The 26,375-nt window shown below is 42.3% G+C and overlaps 1 protein-coding gene across 1 annotated transcript; it reads left to right on the forward strand.

Annotated features, from left to right (window-relative positions):
* The first annotated feature begins 1,530 nt into the window (after window positions 1–1,530).
* LOC138982388 (ceramide synthase 5-like) lies at window positions 1,531–26,375 on the forward strand. The gene is made up of 10 exons (XM_070355653.1): window positions 1,531–1,715; window positions 3,495–3,618; window positions 3,918–4,024; window positions 4,406–4,463; window positions 4,919–4,969; window positions 6,288–6,380; window positions 9,478–9,606; window positions 16,788–16,894; window positions 23,733–23,889; window positions 24,694–26,375. The coding sequence occupies exons 1-10, from the start codon at window positions 1,531–1,533 to the stop codon at window positions 24,847–24,849; spliced, it is 1,167 nt and encodes a 388-aa protein (XP_070211754.1). The 3' UTR covers window positions 24,850–26,375.

Here is a 26,375-nt window from a genome sequence, read left to right on the forward strand (position 1 = left end):
TGGGCCCCCCCTTCCTTAAGATCCTGGATCCGCCCTAGTTAGTAACTGCTAGATTTGATGGTGTCAAAAAACCCAAGTTAGTTTCAGTAAACCTTTATTTTGCAACCAAAGGTGATCAGTGTCTGACACAACCAAGGGGAGATAATTCACAAATCGAACATTATTGTGAGTCTTAAAACAGGGGTAAATTTGGCGACGCTATTGATAGACTCTGAAGAAAAAACTCAGGGGGTCTAAACGTGGGGGTAGTCTTAAATCGGGTGTAGGGGCCGGATGGGCGAGTGAGGGGAAAGGGGTGGGTCAGTGGTGATAGTCCACTCTATATAACCTTCTAGGCCTATGGTAAGTCGATCAACTGGCCCAAACCAGATACTCGATCCTGTCCTATCGACCCAGCTGCATCTGTTTGACTTTGTGTTCGATCATAATCCGTGATTCGCCATGGTTAATTAAACCAGGTCAAATCTATGAGCAGACGTGAAAAGTTGGGTCACTGGAGTCACGCAGTTGTATTGGACTACATTTCAAATAAACTGCACGCACGGTTCTTTCCGTGTAAACGATTCGACTCACCACCTCAGATCTGGCGGTTACAATGACATAAGACGATGCCCCCACTTGGACACATACCAAACATCATCAGTCTGTGGGAATTCTTTGATAAATCAATTTCTTAACGGATTCTTGCGCTGATCTATGAAATAAATTCATTAAAAAAGTTCAAACTATGCACAAGAAGAAGTTAGGATGCTGAATGTTGGTATGGGTTCAAGTGGAGGGATGGTCGTATTCCATGTAAAACCCTGGGCAGATCTGAGATAGTGAGAAGGATTGTTTCATGCAGGGTCGGAATGGTTGTGCCTTTACTGAACAAGCCAGATCAATCTCCTTTTATGATCAGATGTCAAAAGATGGGCCACGATCTAATAGGCGCACAGTTCACATTTCAAAGCAGTAATGGATTATGAACATCCGATGTAAAAGTACACCACAAGTAGTGTGCTGTATTAGAGGTTGGCATTCCCGTAAAAGCATTTGCACAGTCTCACACCACCGGGGCTCTTTACTGAAACTTCCATCTAAACGTTGAAATCTCGATGCTCAGATCTAACAGGAGTATGGACCATACTAAACAGTGATTTGTTGTAGTTGTCAATAACAGAACATCCGAAGGATTGTACCAGCATTTAGACATAGCATAGATTTGAGATTGTGCAGCACAGATCGGTTTACTAGGCTCTGGGCACTCGGAAATCGAAAGTAGAACACCAATGCCCAGAAATGCTCATAAGGCTACATACTTTGCAATCGTTTCATTTTTGAGACTGAACACCCAAACATTTCCACAAATTGTTTATTACTCTTTCACAGTTTCTTTTGGTTTTGATGCAAAGGTTTTATTTGCTTCGGATAAGGGACTGAATCAAACTTTCGTCTGCTTCACACATTCCTTCGCACCGGAAGTTGTAGAAATGGTCGATCACAACCGGAAATCTCGCGAATATATTGAGATGTTGCGTGACCAAGAAAATGGCCGACTTGATCGAAGCAGTTCGCCGGACCTTCTGGAGTGAAAAGTTCTGGCTTCCAGACGAAATGTCATGGGAGTCCATGAAAAATCACAACCCAAATATATACAAACCACAGCTCACAGATTTATGGTCACCAGTTTATTTGTGCTTATTTATTTGCATCATCAGAATAATCTTTGAAAGGTAATGTGAAGTTAGTCACTTACTTGGTGTGACTGTGAGTGCATTGTTGTTCTGATAGGTTGGTACTGGTAGTTCCAATGTTTTGGCAACCCACATAATTGCAAACTGTTTTATTGAAGTCACGCATTGCAAATACATTGCTCTTTGTCAAGTGAACACCCGCACTTTCTGGATAAGCTGGTTTGAGGGATGTGTTTAAAAGTTTTCAAAGACAAGACATGGGACTTGTCAAACTCAAAGTTCGATGATGTAGATATAGATCATGCGCAATAAAAGCAAGTAGAAGTGGGCGATTCCAACTTGTGTGAACTGTTGTCTTAAACCTATTTTGTTAATGTTGATATAAGCGTTGTAAAAGACCGGCACGGTTGGCCTAGTGGTAAGGCGTCCGCCCCGTGATCGGGAAGTCGTGGGTTCGAACCCCGGCCGGGTCATACCTAAGACTTTAAAATTGGCAATCTAGTGGCTGCTCCGCCTGGCGTCTGGCATTATGGGGTTAGTGCTAGGACTGGTTGGTCCGGTGTCAGAATAATGTGACTGGGTGAGACATGAAGCCTGTGCTGCGACTTCTGTCTTGTGTGTGGCGCACGTTATATGTCAAAGCAGCACCGCCCTGATATGGCCCTTCGTGGTCGGCTGGGCGTTAAGCAAACAAACAAACAAAAAAAAGCGTTGTAAATTTAGAGTTCACACTCAAGTTGCATTATTCAATATTGACTTTTGATACAAATTGCTTTAAGTTTAACCAAACCAAAGAATATTTCTCGTGACATTTTTGGATTGACCTTCAAAGCTAAGCATAATTAATTAATTTGGTCATTTGATCAAGTAAAATGACTGACATGGTTGTTCCCCTTTAGATAAAATGCTTATTTATATATGATTAAATACATACTACGGAGTGGTTCGGGAACCGACTACACGGCCTAGTCGGTTACGGAGCCCCCTGGATTGGGAACAAACAGTCATCAGTAGGTCTGAAAATAGACCTCCAAGTTTTTGCTCTCACTGATATCTCTTGTGTATGGCACAGTGGTTAGTGCTCCGAACAATGGGTCTTGAGGGTAAAGCCTGAAGGGTTTGAGCCCTGCCATCGCTGATTCAGTGATTGTTTTTATTTCTTTTTTTCTTAAATCTTTCAACTTTCTTTTTTTCTATCTAAACTTTCCTTTCTATTATTTTGCTCTATTCTCATTGCTTCCAAAGCGCTTCGGTGACCGAAGATTGCCAAAATAAAGCTCATGAGTCATTAATTCAATTCCGAGTCACTGAATTTGTCCATTTCAGTTCAACATTTATCAACAAAATGGAGTACATAAATCATTGACATGGGAATAAAAACACTCTTTCTTCAGTTATGACAAAACATAAGTCTGCTTCGCATCGAGTTACACTGACACTGACAGAGCTGACACCTGCAAACTGCATCTCTCGCTTCGAATCAATCGCTCATGATCGTGCTGTTGCCTATATAATACATGTACAAGGATGGCCTAATCTCAAGATATCGGCCAAGAAAGTCACTAGCCCGACCAAAATATCGCTGGCCCGGTACATACCACAGTTACTTCATCTGTGTTTATATGGCCTTGAAACTCGATTTTACAACCAAAAGCGTGCATTTGACCAGAATTTCCACTGGCCAGCCGGGCGAGTTGCCAGGCGGTTTCTACTAGCCCGGCAGACTTTTTACTCGCCCCTGACGATCGGGCGGCCGATTTGGTCATCCCTGATATGTAAATTGTAATTTGTGTCATTTGAATCTTGATTGATGTGCAGATGTGTGGCAGCAGTGGTTGGGCGGCTGTACAACCTTCGCAGCAAGGTGAAAAGGGCTCCTGCAAATCCCATCATGGAAAAAGCATACACAAAATACAAAGTGCCTGACCAACAACTGCTTGAGGTAAGACCAATTTAGTTCTAAATGTTATGTTATAAAAATGTGATGGGTAGACTGTCCTTTCACAATTAGAACAAAAACAAAAGAATGACCATATGTCATTTTCTCTGTTGTATGGGCTGATAATGAAAAAGAGTAATCATTACGCATTAAGGTACAAAAGTGATAATTTTGCATACAGATTCAATCAGAAGCAGCACTGTTGGTGTTGCTTTTAAACTGATATGTTCATTTGTCTTCTCGTTTTCATTTAACAGAAAGAAGAGATTCAAAGTTAGTTAACAATGCTTTCTCTCTTTCAGAGTTTGTCTAAGCAGACAGATTTGACAACACGACAGGTTGAGCGTTGGTTTCGCATTCGTCGCAACCAGGACAGAACCCCAGTCATGAAAAAGTTCTGTGAGTCCAGGTGAGATTGGACATAGATTGACCCAGGATTAAAAAAAGGCATAGCATGCACAACTCACACAAAAAGGTGACCTTGAGATTGAGACTGAGAGTAACAAGCTCAGGAACACAGAAGGAGGAGAACATAGACCTACCTTATGTTACAATTTGCATCCTGCACATAACCAACCCAAGCGATGTATGATTCTTCCAATAATTAGAAGCACGGATCTACCAAATAGGCGAAAAACATTTGATTTGCAGGAGAGGGAAATGTCTGGAAGACAAAAGTTAAAGGGGAATAACTCTTTTTCAGAAGAATAACATAATTTTTAGTTTTACACACCTGTATAAGAACTCTTCCTACCATATTAACTTGATACTATTCCCTTTCCATTTTCAGCTGGAGGTGTACCTATTATGCTGCCATGTTTTGCTATGGACTCTACACACTGTGGGATGTGAGTTGTGTGCTATCGTTAATGCTGTAATACCGATAGTGCCCTGGAAATATCTCTGAAAGGCCAGCAACTTTTTGTTCGTTCCCTGGGCCTGTGAGAGAAAATTGGTTCTTTTTACTTGTCGCTTTTGGAGTTTATGAGCATTGTTACTAACTATTTAACATCTTCTGTGTTGATATAAGAATGTAAACTGAAGCCATTTGGGGTCATATAAAGAAATAGAACAAACTTGAGGACTATTGTGTTATTGCTAATTACAGTGGCTGGCTGTGGATTATAAATATTTGGGTTGGCAATGGAGGTGTGTTGGGGGGGGGGGGGGGGGGGTAGAGGTTGGTAATGGTTTAGGGGTGGATGGAGATAAAGAGGGTAGTATTACCAGTCTTTCTCCGGTTCTGTAGATATTGATGTCTGTTGATGTGACTGTATATTGTTGGTTTTGTTGTATGTTTCAGAAACCCTGGTTGTGGGACACCAGTTACTGCTGGAACAGCTGGCCAGAACATGTGAGTACTTGCCTGGGACATAACATACTTCAAACACGGATAGAGAGTATGATTTATCTATATATATATACGACTAGTGTCTGTCTGTCTGTGTGTCTGTGCGCGATGCGCGGCCAAGGTTCTCGATGGATCTGTTTCAAATTTGGTGATCATATTCAGGTACACCCTGGACACAACCTGGTCGATGAGATATTTCAACACGTGCTCGCAGCGCTGTGCGCGCTGAACCGATTTTGTTTTTTTTGGTCTGGATCCACTACCAGTAACTCTTCCTTATCTTCTCCAGTGTTTTCAGCCGCGATTATCTCCCTTCCTCCGTGTGGCGTCAATCCATATTCCCGTTACTACGTTACTATTTTTAGAAGGTCACTGCACGTTACTATTTTTAGAAGGTCTCCAGTGTTTTGCGCGTTTATCTCCTTTCCTTCGTGCGCCGGCTAAGCCGGCGTACACCCGGCAAAGCCGGGTCCCAGGCGCAGCCTGGTATTCGGGTCTACTTCTTCCCGGCGAAGCCGGTACCCGGCGAAGCGGGTAATCATCTAGTCCTACATACGTGACAGAAACCACCAATTACATTTGTAAACCATGCGCTCACACGTGTGTGTTATGTAATTGAGGTCGTGTCAAAGTAGTCTGGCAGGGACCTAATTTTTCTCTGCTCATGATTACAAAGTCACCACGCCAAACGTCATTCTGGGAACACTTTTGCGCTTGCTGTTTTCCCTGGAAGGATTTGGAAAATGTACATGTCACATTATACAAAGATTTACTGGAGGCTTTGGAAATTAGAAGAGATCAAAGTTCCAAAAGTAGTGTCTGCAATGTTGGCCCTTCGACTGCAGGACGTTTAGAGCAAAGGACAAGCAAGTACAGTATAGGATAAACAGCATACTGCATGGCTTGCTGTGTCATCAGATTTACACGTTGCTTTTATCAAATATTATACTGGTGTAAATCTAATAGGATAATTGATACACTCATACAGCAAACCCTTTAGTATTCTCTATTAACAATACATGATACATCAGTTGGAGGAAAACATTTGACAAACCATAGGAAAATATTTGCCAAACAAGGTGCAGTGTTTTGCGAACTAGACATTACTCTAGCAATAGCAAAATTTGTTGTGTCATGTTACCTTTACTGCTGTATAATGTTAAAATCAGAGACGCACACTGATACTAATTACCAGTACTTGTGATATATTTTCAATCCAGGACAAACTGACCTATTGTCCTCTGAGTCTGGGAAGAACACTGTTTAGAGATACAAATGATACCTTTCAAACTGTTTATCATTGTTGTTGTGTTCTTTTCAGCACGTTTCTATGGATGTTTACTGGTACTACACAGTGCAAGCTGGATTCTATTTGGCGTTATCATTATCCCTCTTCACTGATCACAAACGCAAGGTAGGTCTTAAAATCTTGTAAATCTATTAAAAACTTGCGAAATATTGTGACAAGACTTACATTTAAGTTAACCTTTTAACTACCAAGTTTATTGTTCTGTAGAATCCCTCAGCTCCCAAGTTATTTTGAGCAGAGACGGTCAAAAACGGGTATGCGTGTTTAAATTATTATTACTCAGTTTCTCTTTGTCAGATTGATAAAAAAAATTGGTATGTTATTGGATAGGGATCAAACTTCAAAGAGTATGTGTTCTTCTTCTTCTTCTTCTTGGTGGTATGTATGTCGCAGTGTTATCATGATTTATCTACCTGTTTACCTGTCAATAAAGTTGAAAAATTACGCTTACTTGTTGCTCCGGTATATCATCCGTTTCGCTGTCACTTGTTGATATTCATTGAACGATCAAAGTAGGTCAGATCAGCAGTGTTCACAGAAATGCTGATGTCGAAGCCAGAATCTTCTAATTGATGTCTATTTTCGTGGAGATAATCAAGCATAGTCATGAAATCAGGATCACTGTCATCTGAATCCATGTCGGCACCAAGCGCCCAAAAGATTTGGTGAAAAAAGATCGATTGTAACTCTCACAGAGATCGAAAGCACATGGGAAAAAAACAAGGCGGAAGTGAGACAATCCCACAATGCATTTGCAACCGTCTTATTACTACTGCTCGCGCACAACAACCGCAAACAACCGAAACAGACGCTACACCGGCGAGGGGCGGTATCGGGCGGTATGGGAATAGCGGCAATGGCGGAAGACGGGCGGTATCGGGCGGTATGGTAGTTAAAAGGTTAATCAGTAAATGCGGATCAATGTAATTGTGACTGAGAGATATAATTTGTAAAATCAAAGCCTAAGTCGGCCCATTGCCATCTGATTATTATGTCCCTTGTATTAAAGATACAGTCAATTCCGGTTAATCGGCCATCCGGATAATCGGCCAATTCCGGATAATCGGCCAATTTTCCCTGGGACCGAATCTTTTCTTCCTAGTTACAGACTAACCCTTATAGCACGAGCTCGGATAGTACGAATTTCGTCATAACTCGACTTTTTTCTGGGGCCCTGCAAACTGCTCTCTCTTTCATAGTAAATAAATTATTGATAACTCGAAGCTTCATTAAGACGAATATATTGATAACTCGATGTTATTTCACGACCCCTTGACCCCAAAACAGCCCACATAAGTCGAATAAATGAAGAAAATGAAAAAAATCTCACCAGAGTGACACCTGAGTAGTATTCAAATACATGTAGGCAATCAAATGCTGAATGGAAACAAACATCAGAGCCCACGCTTTTATACTGCTAACAGAGTGACACCTGAGTACTATTCAAATACGTACTGTACCACTAAGTACATGTACGCACACTGAACTGTTACTAACAATTTCGCTCAGGCTGAGCTTTTAGAGATTTTTTCATTTTCATTTTCTTCATGGCAGTATACGTGTGTAAAAGCCTGGGCTCTGATGTTACTGTAGTTTTCATTCAGCATTTGATTGCCTACACGCTACTGCCACATCTTAACATGGACGGAACACTTGCATCAGCCTTCTTCAAGGACTTCTTCAACCATTAGTTAAACGGTATTGTGACTTTGTATTGTAAAATTGGATAACTCGAATTCTTTCTAACTCGAATTAATTTCCCTGTCCCCTGAAGTTCGAGTAAACAAGGTTGCACTGTATGTGTTAAAATGTTGGGTTAATCGGCCACCACGAAAACTTTGCACATCGGCTAAACGGCCACCTCACACCTCACACTTTTCACGTTTCACGTTCCATGATCATTACTCACATGACAGCACAAAGGTCTGCCAGTGAGTTTACTGAGTACAGGGCCCTCCGTCTGATTGGTAGGCACATTCTCCTCATTGACAACTGCACAGCGCATGTGGTAAGAATTAACCTGAATAACATCCAGCTTGAGTTCCTTCCCCCCAACACAACCAGCATCTTTCAGCCAATGGATCAGGGTGTCATCAAGAATCTCAAAACGCTGTACAGGAAAGAATTGATCGAGATGACCCTAAACCACATAGAAAAAGGACTTCTGGAAACCAACGCCACAGCCTGTGACGTCAGTTCAAAGATCAACGTTCTTGATGCGATCATGTTTGTCTCCAGAAGCTGGCGAGCGGTAAAACCGTCTACTGTTAGCGGATGTTTTAAGAAAGGTGGATTCATTCGTCCTGGCCGACCCCCTCTCATGGAATGTGATACAGAAGACCCCGAGGATTTTTCATTGCCAGAAGAAATCGTCAACGGGGAGGTCTTCAACGATATAGACGACAACATCGTCTGTGTGGAAGGCGAGTTGACTGAGGAAGACATCGTGGAATGCATCTGTGAAAAAAGACCAAGACTAGAAGAAACAGAAACAGAGGAATCTGATGAAGAACCAGATCAACCACCCATCACATCAGTGGCTGCCAAAAACGCGCTTGAAGTCCTGAGCGTCTATGCCCTGGAAAATGCCTTCGGGGAAGAAGAACTGCATTGCCTGGACGTTGTCTGTGCTGCAGTGAGGAAACGTGCCAGTGCCAAACAGAAGCAGACGACACTGGACACATTCTTTGGAGACATGTAGAGCACGTATGCCAATGCACGAAACTTCCGCTTTCCGCTACCATAAGTAACTTCCAACATCCAACATTTTTGTTCTGAGGAACTTCCCGATGCGATGTTCGGATAATCGGCCACTTCGGATAATCGGCCATAATTCAGTCAGTCCCAAAAGTGGCCGATTAACCGGAGTCGACTGTACTATGAAACCGCATTGCGTACCTGAAGAAGTGTGTGATCTTATCAAATCCCTTGATGTACATCAGCTGCCTTTTTCTTCCAGGCATGTGCACACGCACACACAGACAGACATATATACACACAGTGACACATGCGCACTCCCAGACTCTTCCAAAAAGTAGCCTTGTGGGTGCAAGGGAAAAAAACAACATATTTTTTCCAGTTTTGCCCAGAATTTCTGGTGATTTGTACATGTATTAGAATTGCTATATTTTGTGTTCAAGGGAAAAATCCGGAGGGCTTCAGGAGGTCTGAGTTTGACGTTGCATTTTTTTTATTGTGTCAGGATTTCACAGAGATGATAGTTCACCACTGTGCCACGCTGGGCCTGATGTTCCTGTCATGGATGGTCAACTTCACCCGTGTGGGGACACTGGTTCTCCTGGTGCATGATTGTGTGGACCCGCTCATGGAGGTAAACTATTTTTATAACTTTTATTTATACCCTGGTGATTGTGAACTAGGAAACCAGAAAATCATGTAACAGTGTGATTGCAACCACTGTATGAATCCATCAGTTATTCAGTCGTTTAGTGACATAAATCAATGAATACCTTTTCTTACAAGTTGCCAATGTGGCCCATTCATTTAGGACATAAACCATTTTTCAGAATTTGGATTGGAAATGGGAATTTAGCTTATAACTCAAAACCAGGAAAGATTAGTTTGTGGGACATTTAATTCAAAACTCAATGCTCATCCGTCACAAAACATTGAAACAAATGAATGTTTTGTACTACATGTACATTGTATGTTTCGTATATATATCAAAATAAATGTTCTGTTAAGTGTTACAGAGTCTTGATTAAATTACATATCTTATCCCAACTCACAAATAGAAATTTACTTCAGTTTAGTGCTAGAACGCTGTAACTACGCATCACCTTGGTAACAAGGTAGATAACTCTAAAAAAAGAGCAACCCTGACCTATAAACAGGACAAAAGCCAGACCGAGGCTGACTTCCTACTTGTGCCGCCATATTGAATTCTTTACAACTTCCAGCAAGCGTGCTTGCGGACGTTTTTTGACTACGCTCAGGCTTTTCAGCCTTTCGTCTGGTCTATGCCTGAGACAGACTTCACCTTGGTTCTCTCTTCTTCGTCCTTCTACTCTCAGACTGTGTGGGGTGAGCCCTTTCCAAACTTTTGACATTATTATCGTTTTGACACAGTTGTTTCTTGTTTACTTATTTTTGTACACTTTCGTCCATATTGTCGGACAGTGGCAAAAAGAAGAGTTCTAAGCAGGTTTCTGCCGAGCTGTCTCCGGTTAAGAAACCCTCTCGGAAGCCTAAAAGTTCTTCCAGTCAGGCAATAGTTAAGGTGTTAGACCCTTCATCTAGAAATTCGTTTGATGTCACTATCGATTTGCCAAAGTCACCCTCCATGCCGGCTCTGCCTTCAGAGATTGTTCCGTTTACAGCTAGCTATAGCTCAGCTAGCAATAAGCATGATGTTTCTGCATTACTCCTCTCTTTGAGTGCGCAGATTAACTCTCTTTCAGCGGAGCTTTCTTCCACTAGGGCAGAGTTTCTGTCCTTGCCGGCGGGAGTTGGCGATACTCGTTCCTTGGCTGAGGTGCGTGTTCCTCCCTCGGCCACCGTGACTTCGGTTGATGTACATGCTGCCCAAGATGCTGGTGACGGAGGTTTTCATCGGCGTACTCAGGCCTCTTCTGACGGTCGGTCCGATCGTATTCAAGGTATTTATCCTTCGTTAGTAGCTGGGTTCTCCGGCCAAAACGAAGTGCGACATTTGGAGAAAGTAGCTCCACCCGAATGCCGGGCGGCGAGTGAAAGTTCTGATCCCCTGGCCACTTCGTTCCACGAGCGCGGGCGGGTGGTGCAGGGTAGGGACCCAAATGCGCGTTTGGTCTCCGACCAAACAGGGGACTCGCTACCGTCAGCAGCCTCAGTATACGGGGTCGGATTGGCACAGCGTTCCCCGCTTCCGCCCTGGGGGCAGGAAGCAGTCCTTAGGGAAGCATCACTTGGGTCTGGAATCCCTCGGGTGTCTTCCCTTCCGGTTTACGCGTCACCTGGCTACGACAGTCAGTGTGGTAGCGTACTTCCGGTATGCATGGACGTGCAGTAATACGGTTAGGATTTTGGTGCTTCCGCTCAAGAAGAAGAAGACACCAACTTCCGGTTACCATAAAGCTCCCCAATGCGGGGGTCTTCCGGGTAAAGCTTCACCAGACTGTAGCAGTCAGTGTGGTAGCGGACTTCCGGCATGCACGGATGTGCAGGACTACGGTTCGGATTAGTGTGCTTCCGCTCAGGAAGAAGACACCAATTTTCGACTACCATCCAAGCTTACCCATGCTTTAGCATCGGCAGTGGAAGTAGTTTCGCCTATTTTGAGGAAGGGGTGGTTGCTTCGGCAAACTTGTCCGTACCACCACCTTCAGCTTTGGTTGACTTCCGCTCAGCTCGGGAAGAAACGCGTTCCTTTCGATCTGCGAATCTCCCTCTGTTGCCTCATATATGGCCAAGTTTCTGAGCAAAACCGACTGCAAGTAAACGCACCGACTGACACAGTGCCGCTTTTGGCAGCATACAGTACGACGTCGGACTCAGTCAAACCGTGGCTTGCTCATGCGAAGCATCCCACTCCTCTCTCTCAGGGTGCCTGCCAGAAGTTCACTTCAACAGCCACTTTTTCAACCTCATCGACACTTGCCCTCCCGCGTGCTACTCTTCCGATTACAACGGAACTGGTTACGCTTAGGGAAGACGGCTACAGTAAGAACAGAGCTGTACCTTATACTGAGTCCTCTCTCTTGTCTCTGGGGGAAAAGCACAGGTATCTTTTCGAGTTATCCTCTCTTTCGGAAACTTTGCAAAGATCTCTCTCGCGCTCCATCTCCTCTGCTCTCGACAACTTCGAGTTTCGTCGTGACGCGGGGGAGAAGGACGTCACTACGCTGCTAGCCACTTTGACTAAAGTTTCTGCTGAGCAGATGAGCCTCCCAGCGCGTCTCTTTGCACACTCCGTGCACGCGCGCAGGGTCTTCTTTCTCTCTGGGGCTAGGATCCAAGATAAAGTCACCATCGAGTCACTTTAGTCTTCTCCTTTCACAGAGGGTTCCTTGCTTGGTCAGCTGTCGCTTGGCTCAAGGTGCAAGTAAGAGGCGGATCTACTCCGGCACTTATTGCTTTTTGTGTTCACCAGGGGAGTGTTCGCATGTCTACGCTACGTTGCATACCTCCCCATCTTCCGGCAAGAAACCGGGAACTGCTTCAGCTTTCCACACACTGCCTCAAATTAGGCAAGATAATGGATAAGCTAGGCAAGCACACATTGGGTTAGACCCTCTGGCTTAGGCAGCTTTGCGTGTATGTACGTCCACTTATGGGGAAGTTGCATACCTCTTCTTTTCCGCCTTCTCGGAGGAAGCTGCTAAGTGCCACCAATTTTCGCCTAAGCGGCGGAAAACAGGTCAAGCTATTAAAGCAAACACAGCTTTTCCGGTTTACGGAATCGCTGGCATTCTCATAAGAGTCATAAGCTCTGGTTTTCCATCAGCTCTCCAGAACATGGCCAACTAACTGGTGCACATTCTGACTCAAAAACCTTTAGGTTTACCGAGCCACTGTCCTTAACCTCTCAGACGGAACATTTCCGGCGAAGCCTACCCCTTACGGTAGCGGCATTCTGTCAGCGACTATCGCCGGGCAACACAAAGGACTCGCATAAATTCCATAGTTTCAGAGATTCACTTTAAGAGGTTACGGAAAGAACTAAGGACACCATCATGTGGCGACCCTTATGTTTGACACAGAAGCTTATAGCATTGGGGATTTTTTTTCCCCATACGCAAAAGAAAGTGAACATTTATGTTTTTGGCAATAATAAATAGAAACACATACCTTGTGGTTCAGTGATTCAACTTCGGCATTATGCCCCTCGGGGTCCTTTTCTCCCGCGAGTTAACAAGCTACACTCTTATTGTAGTCTTCATAGAGGCGACCCCTGGGTTTTTCATAACGTTGCAATGTGCTAGGAGGTCTCTCCTACATTGCAGAATAGTACGCAGTTGTACGCCCTGTTAAAATCTCAAGCCTTCTCGGCTAAGCCATCGAAGTGTCGTCACAGTGATAGGCTTCCGGCTTTACCGCGCCCCTCTTTTCCTCTGAAGGCTGAATCACGGCACTCCAGTTTCAGGGATTCAGCTTCGGATACATACTCAGATCTCTCTGCACGCTTTTCTAGCGACAATATAGGCCGAGTCAATTCCGCACAAAGGGCAGAAAGAGGGTACAAATTACAGGTATCCAACTTCAGGTTTCCAGCACTTGAATTACCAGTTTAACGAAACCTTGGCAAAATAGAGGCCTTCTCTTACCCTAAGCCAGTTCTCTTACCTTGAAGATATCTTCTCAAGGTATCAGAACTAACTCCTTGTAATGCCTCTAGTCTTACAGTCATCGGGAAACTGAAAACTCATAAGACGCTCACGCACCCCTACCTCGGGACGGGGATCGATAGGAGCATGGTCTGAGAGCGGATCAGGTTACTGATACCCGCACGTGCCTTTCCCAATTGCGGGCTGGATTAACACAGAACTAGCACGCAATCAGGTTTTCAATACTCCCGACTTTTCACCCCTGCTTTTGCAACAGGGAAAGTATACCCGCCTCTTTGCAGCCACGGCATAGACTTTCTCGTTTTTTCAGCAAAAGGCCGCAACACGGTCTCGTTCCGACCACCGAGGTTAAGCAGCATCGGTCCCGGTTACTACCGGGATGGGTGACCGTTTTGAACACGGGCCTGTCAGGCAATCTTTTTAACTTTCAAGCTGCGGCCTTACGGCTTCAGCTATTGTACTGTCGTTTACTCAAACACAACTTCAGCAGTACTTCGCTCCCGCGAGGGCTACATGTCCGGTTAACAGGAGTTTGCCCTCTTTATTTCAAGCCACCGCGTAGGGACATGGGTATAGAGGACTGGGTGGCCGAGTGGTAACGCACTTGCGCTCGGAAGCGAGAGGTTGCGAGTTCGACCCTGGGTCAGGGCGTTAGCAATTTTCTCCCCCCGTTCCTAACCTAGGTGGTGGGTTCAAGTGCTAGTCTTTCGGATGAGACGAAAAACCAAGGTCCCTTCGTGTACACTACATTGGGGTGTGCACGTTAAAGATCCCACGATTGACAAAAGGGTCTTTCCTGGCAAAATTGTATAGGCATAGATAAAAATGTCCACCAAAATACCCGTGTGACTTGGAATAATAGGCCGTGAAAAGTAGGATATGCGCCGAAATGGCTGCGATCTGCTGGCCGATGTGAATGCGTGATGTATTGTGTAAAAAAATTCCATCTCACACGGCATAAATAAATCCCTGCGCCTTGAATATGTGCGCGATATAAATTGCATAAAAATAAAAATTAAAAATAAAAAAATAAATAAATCCCTGCGCTTAGAACTGTACCCACGGAATACGCGCGATATAAGCCTCATATTGATTGATTGATATATAGTTCTCACTGATACCACTCCCTTAGCCATTGAGGACAACGGTTGTCTTCTCTGGAGCTTGATTTCCTCTCAGAACTTCATCCTTTTCTTTGAAAAAGACCAGTGACATTCTGTCACACTCTCGCAAACGGGGCCTTCCTTCTCATTCATTAGCCTTTTGAGATAAGGCGGAAAGGAAAAGAGGGGGGAGGGGAGTGTTTTGTTACTTGGACAGTTCTCCCTTGGGCTCCGTCCAGGCTGTGCGAGATATAACATGGACCTACTTCTAGGCCTTACCTGAATCAGGCAATGCTTCTTCCTAATCTTGTCAGTGTGACTTACTTAGCTCGCATTATAAGATGACAGGTCTCTTTTCACAGAGAGACCATAATTATGCTAGATAGGGTTCAATACCAAAAGGTCACAGCAAGACAAGTCCAAGTCTTTTGGTACCGGAGTTTCTACGCTCCACAGATTTTGAACCGCTACAATCCGCTAGCCTTCATAAACCTTACGTGCGAAACGTTCTCCCTTTTACTCCTAGCTACAGCACGCAGAGGTAGCGAGATTCACGCACTTTTCGGCTTACCGGGAGACGTAGTTTTCAATAGAGGCTCTCTATCTCACTCCGTTTCCGGCCAGACTTCTTAGCCAAGAATCAGAAGCTAGGACAACCATCTCCGATGGTCTTAGTTTTTCCTCTTGATAGGATTCTCGCCGCAGGCGACCCATTCTTATGAATCTGACCAGTTAGATCACTATGCTCCTTCCTGTCTCATACAAGGGGTTTAAGATCATAAGCAAAAGCTACTCTTATCGTCTTTGAACACAAAGGTAGATAAGGACATATCTAAGTTGGTGCTAAAATCGGGAAGATTATCTGAAGTCCTTGACTCCGCCTACTGGAGATCGGAGGACGTCTCTATCAACCTCTACCTGCGCGACATTTCCAGCGCGTGACAGGACGGTTCCAATGCGCTACCAGCAATGGTAGCAGCAGGGCAAATTATTGCCTAGCTCATAGAGTGAGCATCCCACCACCTACATTAGCAATCTGCTATATGTGAGTTGGGATAAGATATGTAATTTAATCGAAAATTTCAGTAATAAATTTTCATTTGATTAATATACTTACCCAACTCACATAGTTAATTCCTTCCCTCCTACCCCACTACTAGGATTGACTCTAAAAAGAAGATGGTGTTTTTCTCCGCTTCAGTGGTAATGAATTCAATATGGCGGCACAAGTAGGAAGTCAGCCTCGGTCTGGCTTTTGTCCTGTTTATAGGTCAGGGTCGCTCTTTTTATTTTAGAGTTATCTACCTTGTTACCAAGGTGATGCGTAGTTACAGCGTTCTAGCACTAAACTGAAGTAAATTGATATGTGAGTTGGGTAAGTATATTAATCAAATGAAAATTTATTACTGAAATTTTTGATTATGGAACATTGGCAGTCTATCTGTTCTGAAAATTAAGCAGTATGTCAGTCAGTTTTCTAACTAGTTTTAGCCAAGATATCAATGCAAATGTACTCACCAGATACATGTACAAGTTCGTGTTTGTATCTGGTGAATACATTTTTATTGTTATCTTGTTCTAATTCTTCTCACCTTCAGTATTTAGTTCCATACAGACCTGGGAACCCATACGCTTTCGCTGTATTTTTGTACGCATGATTGTCTAGAATACAAGCAGTACGGTCACTGGAAGAAAATACGATGAGAAAAATTCCTAGACTAAATTCCCTCACAAGCGAATCCCAAAGCCGATCCAGTATTTTGACACATGATTACAGTTTTTGTCAGTAAACACGGAAAGAAGCGTTGTTTTAAATGTATGGGTAAACTTGATTAACGGTGCGACGGACGCGCGTGAAACATGTTTGAATCATGGATGTTCAAATGCTGTGTGGAGAATGCTCATTTTTTTCTGAAAATAAACAAAGTTTTCTTGAGAATACTCAAAGAGCAAAACAGGGGTTCCCAGATCTGTCCATATCTGATTTTAGCCAGGCAAAATGGCCTTCTCCTTCAAGGGAAAAGCTTTATGCACAATGTTAAAAGAAGCCCAAGATTCTTTTTTTAGGTCCATAACAGCATGGAGGCCGATGTTCTTCATCTTTGTGTATGTTTCACTTTCAGGCAGCCAAAATGGCCAAGTATTTAAAGAAGGAAGCTCTGTGCACTGCACTGTTTGTCTGCTTCCTGCTGACGTGGGTGGTGACTCGCATGATGCTCTACCCTTTTAAGTAAGTCCTTAAAGCAAGCAAGCTTTGCTTTGACTTAAAACGTTCAGTTGGGGGGGGGGGGGGGGGGGGGGTGGGGGTGGCATGTGCATGTGGTTGAACTACAACCTGTAATTACAAGCAATTTGATCAGTGTACACTTAGTAGCTGGTGGCTCTAAATAATTTTGAAATAGATTCAACGACAGACGCAGGAGATTTTTTCAATCTCCAAGGTTAACCTATGTGCAGACCTGTTAGTGCCTACACCCAGGCACAAGACCAAGTGCGCACAAAAAAGATCCTTTGATCCATGTCGGAGTTCGGTGGGTTGTAGAAACACAATAATACCAAGCATGCATCTCCCGAAATTGGCGTTTGGCTGTCTAAATGGCGGGATAAAAACGGTCATATACGTACAAACCCACTCGTGTTTAATCGTGGGAGTTTGGGCCGCAGAAGAAGAAGAAACGTTTTGAACCATTGTAACTTTTCACTGTACCCCCAAAACTCGACCAAGTTTCGCTTCACCATGAATGGTTGGGGGGTACACTGAGAAGTTAAATTGGGGAGTGGAGTGGAGGGGAGGGGATAGGGTGCATTTTGTTTTTAAATGAATTTTTGTAGTTTGTGAGCTAAACATTGAAATGTGCATGTTAGAGTAGACTGCTTGGGACAATGTATGCTGTATATATTCTTCCGATGTGGGTGCATATCCTGTAAAGTAATTCCATGAATCTGTTCACGGTTCATTGTCATGTCATTCCTGTTTTGCTTAAGTAGCATATATATTCCTTTGGACTTGGAGATAACTCATTAAAAACAAAATTCAGTCATGCACGTAGAAGTTCAGTTTCAAACATGAACGCATATTGTGTTGTACAGTCGAACTCGCTTAAGACGAATCACTGGGGATCGGGAAATAAGTTCGTCTTAACCGAAATTCACATTAAGAGAATTGATTGATTTTTTTACTGTCACAATTTTAGAAGTAAAATTTAAAAAGTCGTGTAAAAGCATGTACATGTACATTCTGATCAATCTCCAATTTCATGGTGTCCACCAGTTCTGGTGCATGTACTACCCTGGCCAAGTTTCCTCACAAGACATCAAAGAGACCGCCCCATAGGTTAAACTCCCCATAGGTTAAACTCGGTCACTGACCCGGGTGCAGGAAGTGTTTCCTCTCTCATATGAAAGGGGAACCACCTCTCATAGCTAAAACTGGGTCAATGACCCCTGGGAAGAAGGTCAGTGTCTATAAAGAAGGCCACCCAGCCATCACAATGGACCTGCCTTTGATCTCGCCTCACACGCAGATCCTTGTAGCCTTGTGACTTTTAGAGACAAAGCGGCTCTGGGGCGATAAAAAACGTGTGTGTTAAAAGAGGGGTTCGTTATGCAAATGATATGATATGTCGATCTCGGGACGAGTTTAAAGATTTCGTCATAAGCGTGAGTAAATTACAGACATTATGCATGCTTGGGAATTCAAAAAGTGCTCGTTATAAGCATAAATTCGTTACAAAGAATTCGTTTCAAGCATTTTTTTTAAGCATGAAGAAAGAGGTATTCAGTTGGGAACTTAAAACTAATACGTTATAAGTCAAAATTCGTAACTAGCGTGTTCGTTTTAGGTGGGTTCGACTGTATGTACATGTATACTGTGTTAGTTAGACTAGTTAATTGTTTCATCATTCAGTTTTGAGCCTGGTTTGCCTTGTGTTTAATTTTTCTTTTGTAACTGAGCTAAGGCTTCCTGAATAATGTCACTTTCTGGGTCAATGCTACCTAGTTTTGTGTATTTCATATTATGCATGTGTGCACGATTACATTATGTTCTTGAGATGTTTTGCCTTGTGGACATGTCTCTATTTATGTGTGTGCTTATTTTCTTTAAATTCAGATCCTTTATTGCAAGAGGTGGGTTAAGTTATATTCCGTTTGCTGTGACAATAACATTCTGTTCAATCGAATCAATGTACTCACCAAAGCACATGTGACAAATCTGTCTCTACATACAGTATAGTATAGCAGCAGAATTTATTTAGAAGTGAGACATTGTACATGTACCCTTTGCAATGTGGTTGGGTCTGTTTTATCTGATGTGGGTGTATGTGTGAGTGGAGTGCTATGGCTATATTAATGGAGGTTTTGAAATTTAAGGGTGATTTAGGATAAAGGAGGGAACATTGACTTGAGTGAAGCTTCTTTCTTGGAGTTTGTTATTTTGGAAGTGTGTTGAAAACCTTTGTAGTCTTCTTAATTTAAAACTGCAAAACTTTTTTGCTAGGATAACATTGCTAACAAACAATGTTGATAGTCTTAACATAGACAAAGACAGTTGTGACAATAGTTTATACAGAGCTGAAAACCTGCTTGTGACATAAAGTTTCCGTCCTTTCCAAGCTCATTCCATACATCATACGACAATTTTAATGCATTCCCTGGAATTCTGTCATTGATACTCTGCTTAATTATAAAGGACACTAACATTTACACACACAAAATCCATAGTATGTATAAATTTTCTGTCTTTTCAAAATTTCTTTTGCATTGAAATCCATATCACCTCCTTTAGTTTGCAATACTTGAAATGTACTAAATATAGACAATAGATCTGTGCAAGTTATAATAATAATAATAAATCACTTTTCTATAGCGCAAGTCCCGGATTCACAGCTCCAAGCGCTTTACAATTCCAATAAACACACACACCGGCCCACACACACACACACCGGCCCACACACACACACCAGCACACACACCCACACACACACACACACACACACACACACACACACACACACACACACACCGGCCCACACACACACACAATATACAAATCATGACATTAGAGAATACAAGCAAACTAACCCATCATAGCGATACGAAAAATTACACAGTCAATTACAACAACATTCAGCAAGCAATCGTACTCACTACTAAAATAAGAATGCATGCTCTCTCTCTCCCTCTCTCTCTCACCGCATCCTCACTTTATTCATTAAGGAGATTTCTATAGCGCATAACTAAAAGCACTCTCTCTCTCTCTCTCTCTCTCTCTCTCTCTCTCTCTCTCTCTCTCTCTCTCTCTCTCTCTCTCTCTCTCTTGCTCTTTTATATCTTCTGCAAGCATGTGTCCTTGATTTGTTATCAGCAGGCCAGGGAAATATTAATAAAATCAACTTCCATGTTTGAGATGTCTTGTTGGAAATTAAAATATTGCTTGCGTAACATGCAATCCACTGAGGAACAACCTAAATCGAAGTTGATAACTTGATCTTGGCAACTATTCCTAGTTCCATATTCACATGGTGACAAGAATGTGCCTGGTAGGAATACACACCACAGAGAGTTCTGACCTTGTATCAAGCATTGCCTTAATATACGGTTCATGGAAATAACTGTTGGGGTTTTTAAGGGCTGAGCAAGAGTTGCTCTGCTAAAATTGCTAAGCTGCCGCATGTAGCAGCCTTTTAGTTGGCAGCCAAGCCAATGTGGCTGCTGCAAAGATGTGCATATTTTCTGAAGATAGAGGCGTCAAATGAAGCGGGCACTGCTTAAAATGCACATCGGTGCTAAGTTTCACTTTGATGACTTTGATCGCCTGATACAATATATTACAGTAGCATGAATATTTGCCTGAGAGAATTAAGGGTTGCAACTCTTGCATGCCCCATGAAAACCCTGATCGAGTTGTTTCTGATTGTTAATTGTAGAAATCACTGAGCTAGACCAGAGCTGCAACAAACTGTTTTGATTTTTAAGTGATTTACTTTTTCAGATCACACAAAACACTGACATTTCTCAAACTAACTGCTGTTTTCAGTAGCATTTACTCATTTCAGTCATAACCACACCCAATTCACGTTTGTGACAATGGTTTTATTTTTAGAACCAGAGGTAAAATCAAAGACAGATGGTTCATTTATATGAAAACTGAAGGTCACAGGTTTGCTGAAAGTAATTCTGCAGAAGGTCATGACACCCAGCAATGTTCACTGTCTGAGGTTGACCAGATCTACTGCCGTTTTGAGTTGACAATCACCATGACAGTGTACTGAACCAATGAGAGTGAACACGGCACGGTTGGCCTAGTGGTAAGGCGTCCGCCCCGTGATCGGGAGGTCGCGGGTTCGAACCCCGGCCGGGTCATACCTAAGACTTTAAAATTGGCAATCTAGTGGCTGCTCCGCCTGGCGTCTGGCATTATGGGGTTAGTGCTAGGACTGGTTGGTCCGGTGTCAGAATAATGTGACTGGGTGAGACATGAAGCCTGTGCTGCGACTTCTGTCTTGTGTGTGGCGCACGTTATTATGTCAAAGCAGCACCGCCCTGATATTGCCCTTCGTGGTCGGCTGGGCGTTAAGCAAACAAAACAAACAAAAATGAGAGTGAACCATCTGTCTTTAATTTTGTCTCTGTTAATATCAGGCTGGGGGATTCTCCTTGGATACACGAATTTCAGAGGAAAACTGATTGGTTTTCTGATGTGGAAAACAAATCTGCAAGAGAAAAAAAATCTGAAGAAATTTCAACCTGGATAAAATGATCATTTTAATTTCTATTGACTTAGTACACAAGTAGTGAAGTACTGATCAGTGTGCTATAATACACTGTTCAGAAATAATGCAATTTCCTGCAAGCAGGGGCCTCCTGATACCTTCCAGAAATGCCAAAAATGATTTTCAGACGAGCCCATCAAAGGGGCGTTACCCATGCACCCCACCAGGACCTTCGTGGCCACTGGACCCCTGCCTATTAGAATTTTTTTCAAAACAGTGGTTCCCCAGCCTGTAGTATCCAACATGTTTGCTTCCAGGCATTTTTTACTAATCTTCTAAAACAATATTGCTGCTTCCATAGTAGTAGTTGTAGACACAGATATGCTTATTAACATCCTGAGTTAACACTCTTGCTTGTTATTTTAATTCTCTTCCCTCTTCACCACAGTGGGGATCACAGGTGCACCAGATACTAGTTGCATTATGACGGTTTCAATTTATGTACAGGTCAATTTTATTGCAGGAAAGGATTACATTGTGCTTTAATGCTTCTTCAGGTTTTTTTACAGCTTTTTTTTTTTTAGAATGCAATAATGCTCCTGTGTTCCAGTGTAGAAAAAGGAATACAGTCTTGTGAACTAATCTGTATGTTAGGAATAATTAAGTAAAAAAATAAACATACATCAGCTTTAATCTGCAGCATTTTGGTGAAGTTGGCAATAATTCAGTGTTCAGAAACTGTGGGTTCCTTATCTTTCTTTTCTTCCAGTTACCGCAGTCTTAACTATTAGTGTAAATCCTACATGTAACCAGTGTGGCATGTTTACATTGGTTTATAATAACGCACACATATATAATCATATGACACTTTAGTTACAGTTACAGGTAAAAAAGCATTCTTTTTTTACATTTAGTCAAGTTTTGACTAAATGTTTTAACATAGAGGGGGAATCGAGACGAGGGTCGTGGTGTGTGTGTGTGTGTGTGTCTGTCTGTCTGTGCGTGTGTGTGTGTGTAGAGCGATTCAGACTAAACTACTGGATCGATCTTTATGAAATTTGACATGAGAGTTCCTGGGAATGATATCCCCGGACGTTTTTTTCATTTTTTCGATAAATTCCTTTGATGACGTCATATCCGGCTTTTTGTAAAAGTTGAGGCGGCACTGTCACACCCTCATTTTTCAATCAAATTGATTGAAATTTTGGCCAAGCAATCTTCGACGAAGGCCGGACTTTGGTATTGCATTTCAGCTTGGTAGCTTAAAAACTAATGAATGATTTTGGTCATTAAAAATCGGAAAATTGTAATTAAAATTATTTTTTTATAAAACGATCCAAAAACAATTTCATCTTATTCTTCATCATTTTCTGATTCCAAAAACATATACATATGTTATATTTGGATTACAAACAAGCTCTGAAAATTAAAAATATAAAAATTATCATTAAAATTAAATTTCCGAAATGGATGTAAAAACAATTTCATCTTATGCCTTGTCAGTCCCTGATTTCAAAAACATATAGATATGATATGTTTGGATTAAAAACACGCTCAGAAAGTTCAAACGAAGAGAGGTGCAGTAAAGCGTGCTATGCAGCACAGCCAAACCACTACCGCGCTAAACAGGCTCGCCAGTTTCACTGCGTTTTGCACGAGCGGCGGACTACGGTCATTGTTAAAAACTGCAGTGCGTTCAGTTTCATTCTGTGAGTTCCACAGCTTGACTAAATGTAGTATTTTCGCCTTACGCGACTTGTTTATTATTGTACTGGTTCACGCACATAACAATATATTTTTGACAATTGAGTATACATTGTAGCTATATATTACAAGCACATACTTGACAAGGACATAACAAGTACAGAACAGAATCTTAAACGAAATGAGGCAGAGCGTTGTTAAGATATCAAATAACCAAAGGGAAGTAATCTGGTTATTTGATATAAGTACAGAAGTTATATTGGTCTTTGTTTGGTCCAGTTTTGAGTTTTAATTGTTACTACATGCTAAATGTATTTGTTAGGATGTTTGAATCTGGTTGCTTCCCTGTCTGACTGGAGCAACGTGTTGTAGGTCTCCAGCCCCCAAAACCCTATTTTTATTTCATATAGATGATAAATGAAGGCGGAAGGTGGTGGTGGTATTATATTGGTGATGATGAAAAATGTCCCGTTTTGTATTCTTTGACGCCTGATTGGAGCAAAGTGGCATGGACCTCAAGACCCAAAATCCCCCATTTTCATTTTATTTTGTCAGTAAATGTTAAGATGATGATGATGATGATGATGATTGGTATTATGATGAAGATGACGATGATGACAGATGATGACACTGATGTGTGTGGCTGTGTAGGATCATCCGCAGCACGCTGTACCAGGCGGTGCCGGTGGTGGGCATGTGTGACATCTACTACCTGTTCAACGGCCTGCTGATCACACTGCAGGTGCTGCACGTCATCTGGTTCTACTTCATCCTCATCATCACCAAAGAGGCCCTCTTCACGGGACAGGTGAGTACAGTTTGTATCCATTGTGTCTACCTGTCGTCTGGTTCTACTTCATCATCATCATCATCAAAGAGGCCCTCTTCACGGGACAGGTGAGTACAGTTTGTATCTATTGTGTCTACCTGTCGTCTGGTTCTACTTCATCCTCATCATCACCAAAGAGGCCCTCTTCACGGGACAGGTGAGTACAGTTTGTATCTATTGTGTCTACCTGTCGTCTGGTTCTAGTTCATCATCATCATCATCACCAAAGAGGCCCTCTTCACGGGACAGGTGAGTACAGTTTGTATCTATTGTGTCTACCTGTCGTCTGGTTCTAGTTCATCATCATCATCACCAAAAGAGGCCCTCTTCACGGGACAGGTGAGTACAGTTTGTATCTATTGTGTTTACCTGTCGTCTGGTTCTACTTCATCCTCATCACCAAGGAGGCCCTCTTTGTGTCTGTTGTGTCTACCTGTCATTTGGTTCTACTTATCCCCTCACTGTGAGAACACCCTCTTTGACTTTTAAGGCTTATGTATTCATTTTGTGGTTGCTCCTCATCTTCCTAGCTGCCAAGGATACGCTCTTTGAGTTTGATTGTAGTGAAGAGGACTTTATTTGCATTCTCAGATTGTTCATAGTTACTACATGTACACTAATGACCTGAGCACTGACAGATATTTAAAAAGACAAAATAAAAATGTAGTCTGTGTACATGACAGGGCAAATCACTGAGTTACTCGCTAAATGATGCTGCTAAAACTGTTCCATCAAACCATTCTCTACAATTGTCAATTTTTTTTTTTTTTTTTATCCCAACAGCTAAAGAAGGACTCTCGCAGCAGTGACGAAAGCATCACAGACGAGGAGCAGTCGAGCGACAGCAAAAGCTCCAAGACCAAAGTCCTGACAGACAAGAACGGATTGAAGTTCTTGGAACAAAATGGCCGGTCTGCTCACAGGATCTCCAAGAAGTAATTGGTACTCGCAATTTTGCATCACATAATTTCCAAACCTCATTCACACCTACTCACAGGCTCTGGTTGTTTTAGAAGACTTGAGTTTAAATATCTGTAAAAGATCATTGGTACAGCTTTTGTTCGGATCGGCTTGCAAATTTGATGTGCTTGCACCAAAGATATGCATGTGGAGAGCCAAACAAGTGTGTGTCTGCTCAAGTGTCTTTTTTGTTTGAGTACCTTCTACGGCTTTTAAATTCTGTCCTGTAATGTTTTGTATTGTGTAATTCGAAAGAAACTCTTTCACCGGGCATTATTATACTGCAATACACAGACCTGTTTACTAGTACGATTTGGGCGTATTTTGTATGCAAAATTATTATCGGTACGCAAATACGCGACACACGCACAAAATACGCATAAGAAAAAGTTTAGAATACGTTTTCCGGTGTTGGTGTGCTGATTACGGGATGGTACAACTGATACCAGTTTCGGTCGAAGGGAGATAACAATGACAGCGAGTCTTCAGCTGTGGAAACATTGTTCAGTTGTTGGCACGTGCGATCGTCTGGACAATCGTGGCAAAATGAAGCGGTAAAATGTGTCAGTTTCGGATGACTGTACCAAGTCTAAGCAGCAGAAGCAGCAGATTTTCTTGGAGAAATATAAGAAAGAGCCAGGAATTGTGGAGTCTACTATGGGAAAAAGTCATGCACACTGCAAGTATAGTAAATCAGATTTCTCCGTTGCCAATGCTGGGAAATATGACATCGAACGACACTGCATTTCCAAAACTCACCTGGACAAGGTTGCTGCAAAGAAATCCGCTGAAAGCTGCCAAGGAATTATGAAGTTCATTCCTGCAAAGGAAATCCTGCCAGAAGAAAAGGCTGTAGTCCGTGCTGAAGCAATGTTTTCTGAGATGATTGTAAAAATGAACTTGCCACTGTCAACCGCAGATGTTATTTCACGAACTTCATCTTTTCATTATCAATCTGTTTGGAAGACACTGGTTATAATGCTATAAACTGACAGGTAAATAAAATTGTTTTATCCCTGTTGTATTGGAAGGAGTTAAATTCTGAAGGTGTTCACAAGACATGCTATTCTTACACAAACACGTTTGCACCCACGCGTACATTTTCCCTAGCCCATATGGCTTTGCTTGTAAAGTACACCAACTTTTTGAAAAATACACAACTTTTTGGGAAAGTACTCTTGCCTCGGGTTTAGGGTAAACAGATCTGAATACACTGTTCTATCAAGAAAAAAGATAAGCACGTTTTTGCACAGATGACGCCAAATTTCTAGTAAACAAAGATGTCTAGTTTTATAACTGTTACATATCTGTTGTTAAGTTTTGATAGACAAATACGTACATTTGTACAGTGATATTAAGCTTTTGATTTATTTTCAGCTTGATAATGTGTGCAAAGAAGATTGTCAGAACACCAACTTTGGTCTTTTGCACATAGGCTGCATTTTTGATATTGTTTGATATTTGAACTCTTGAGTTTTTGAGTCAAGAAAATTGTAGAAACTTGA

This window comes from Littorina saxatilis, linkage group LG12, assembly GCF_037325665.1.
Source record: "Littorina saxatilis isolate snail1 linkage group LG12, US_GU_Lsax_2.0, whole genome shotgun sequence".
Classification (NCBI taxonomy): Eukaryota; Metazoa; Mollusca; class Gastropoda; order Littorinimorpha; family Littorinidae; genus Littorina; species Littorina saxatilis.

Bases quoted from the DNA above. Each gene is read 5' to 3' on its own strand.
- LOC138982388 (XM_070355653.1), top strand. From the start codon at position 1,531: ATGGCCGACTTGATCGAAGCAGTTCGCCGGACCTTCTGGAGTGAAAAG. The intron at 3,619-3,917 runs GTAAGACCAATT...TCTCTCTTTCAG, and splicing joins CTGACCAACAACTGCTTGAG to AGTTTGTCTAAGCAGACAGA. The intron at 16,895-23,732 runs GTAAGTCCTTAA...GTGGCTGTGTAG, and splicing joins ATGATGCTCTACCCTTTTAA to GATCATCCGCAGCACGCTGT.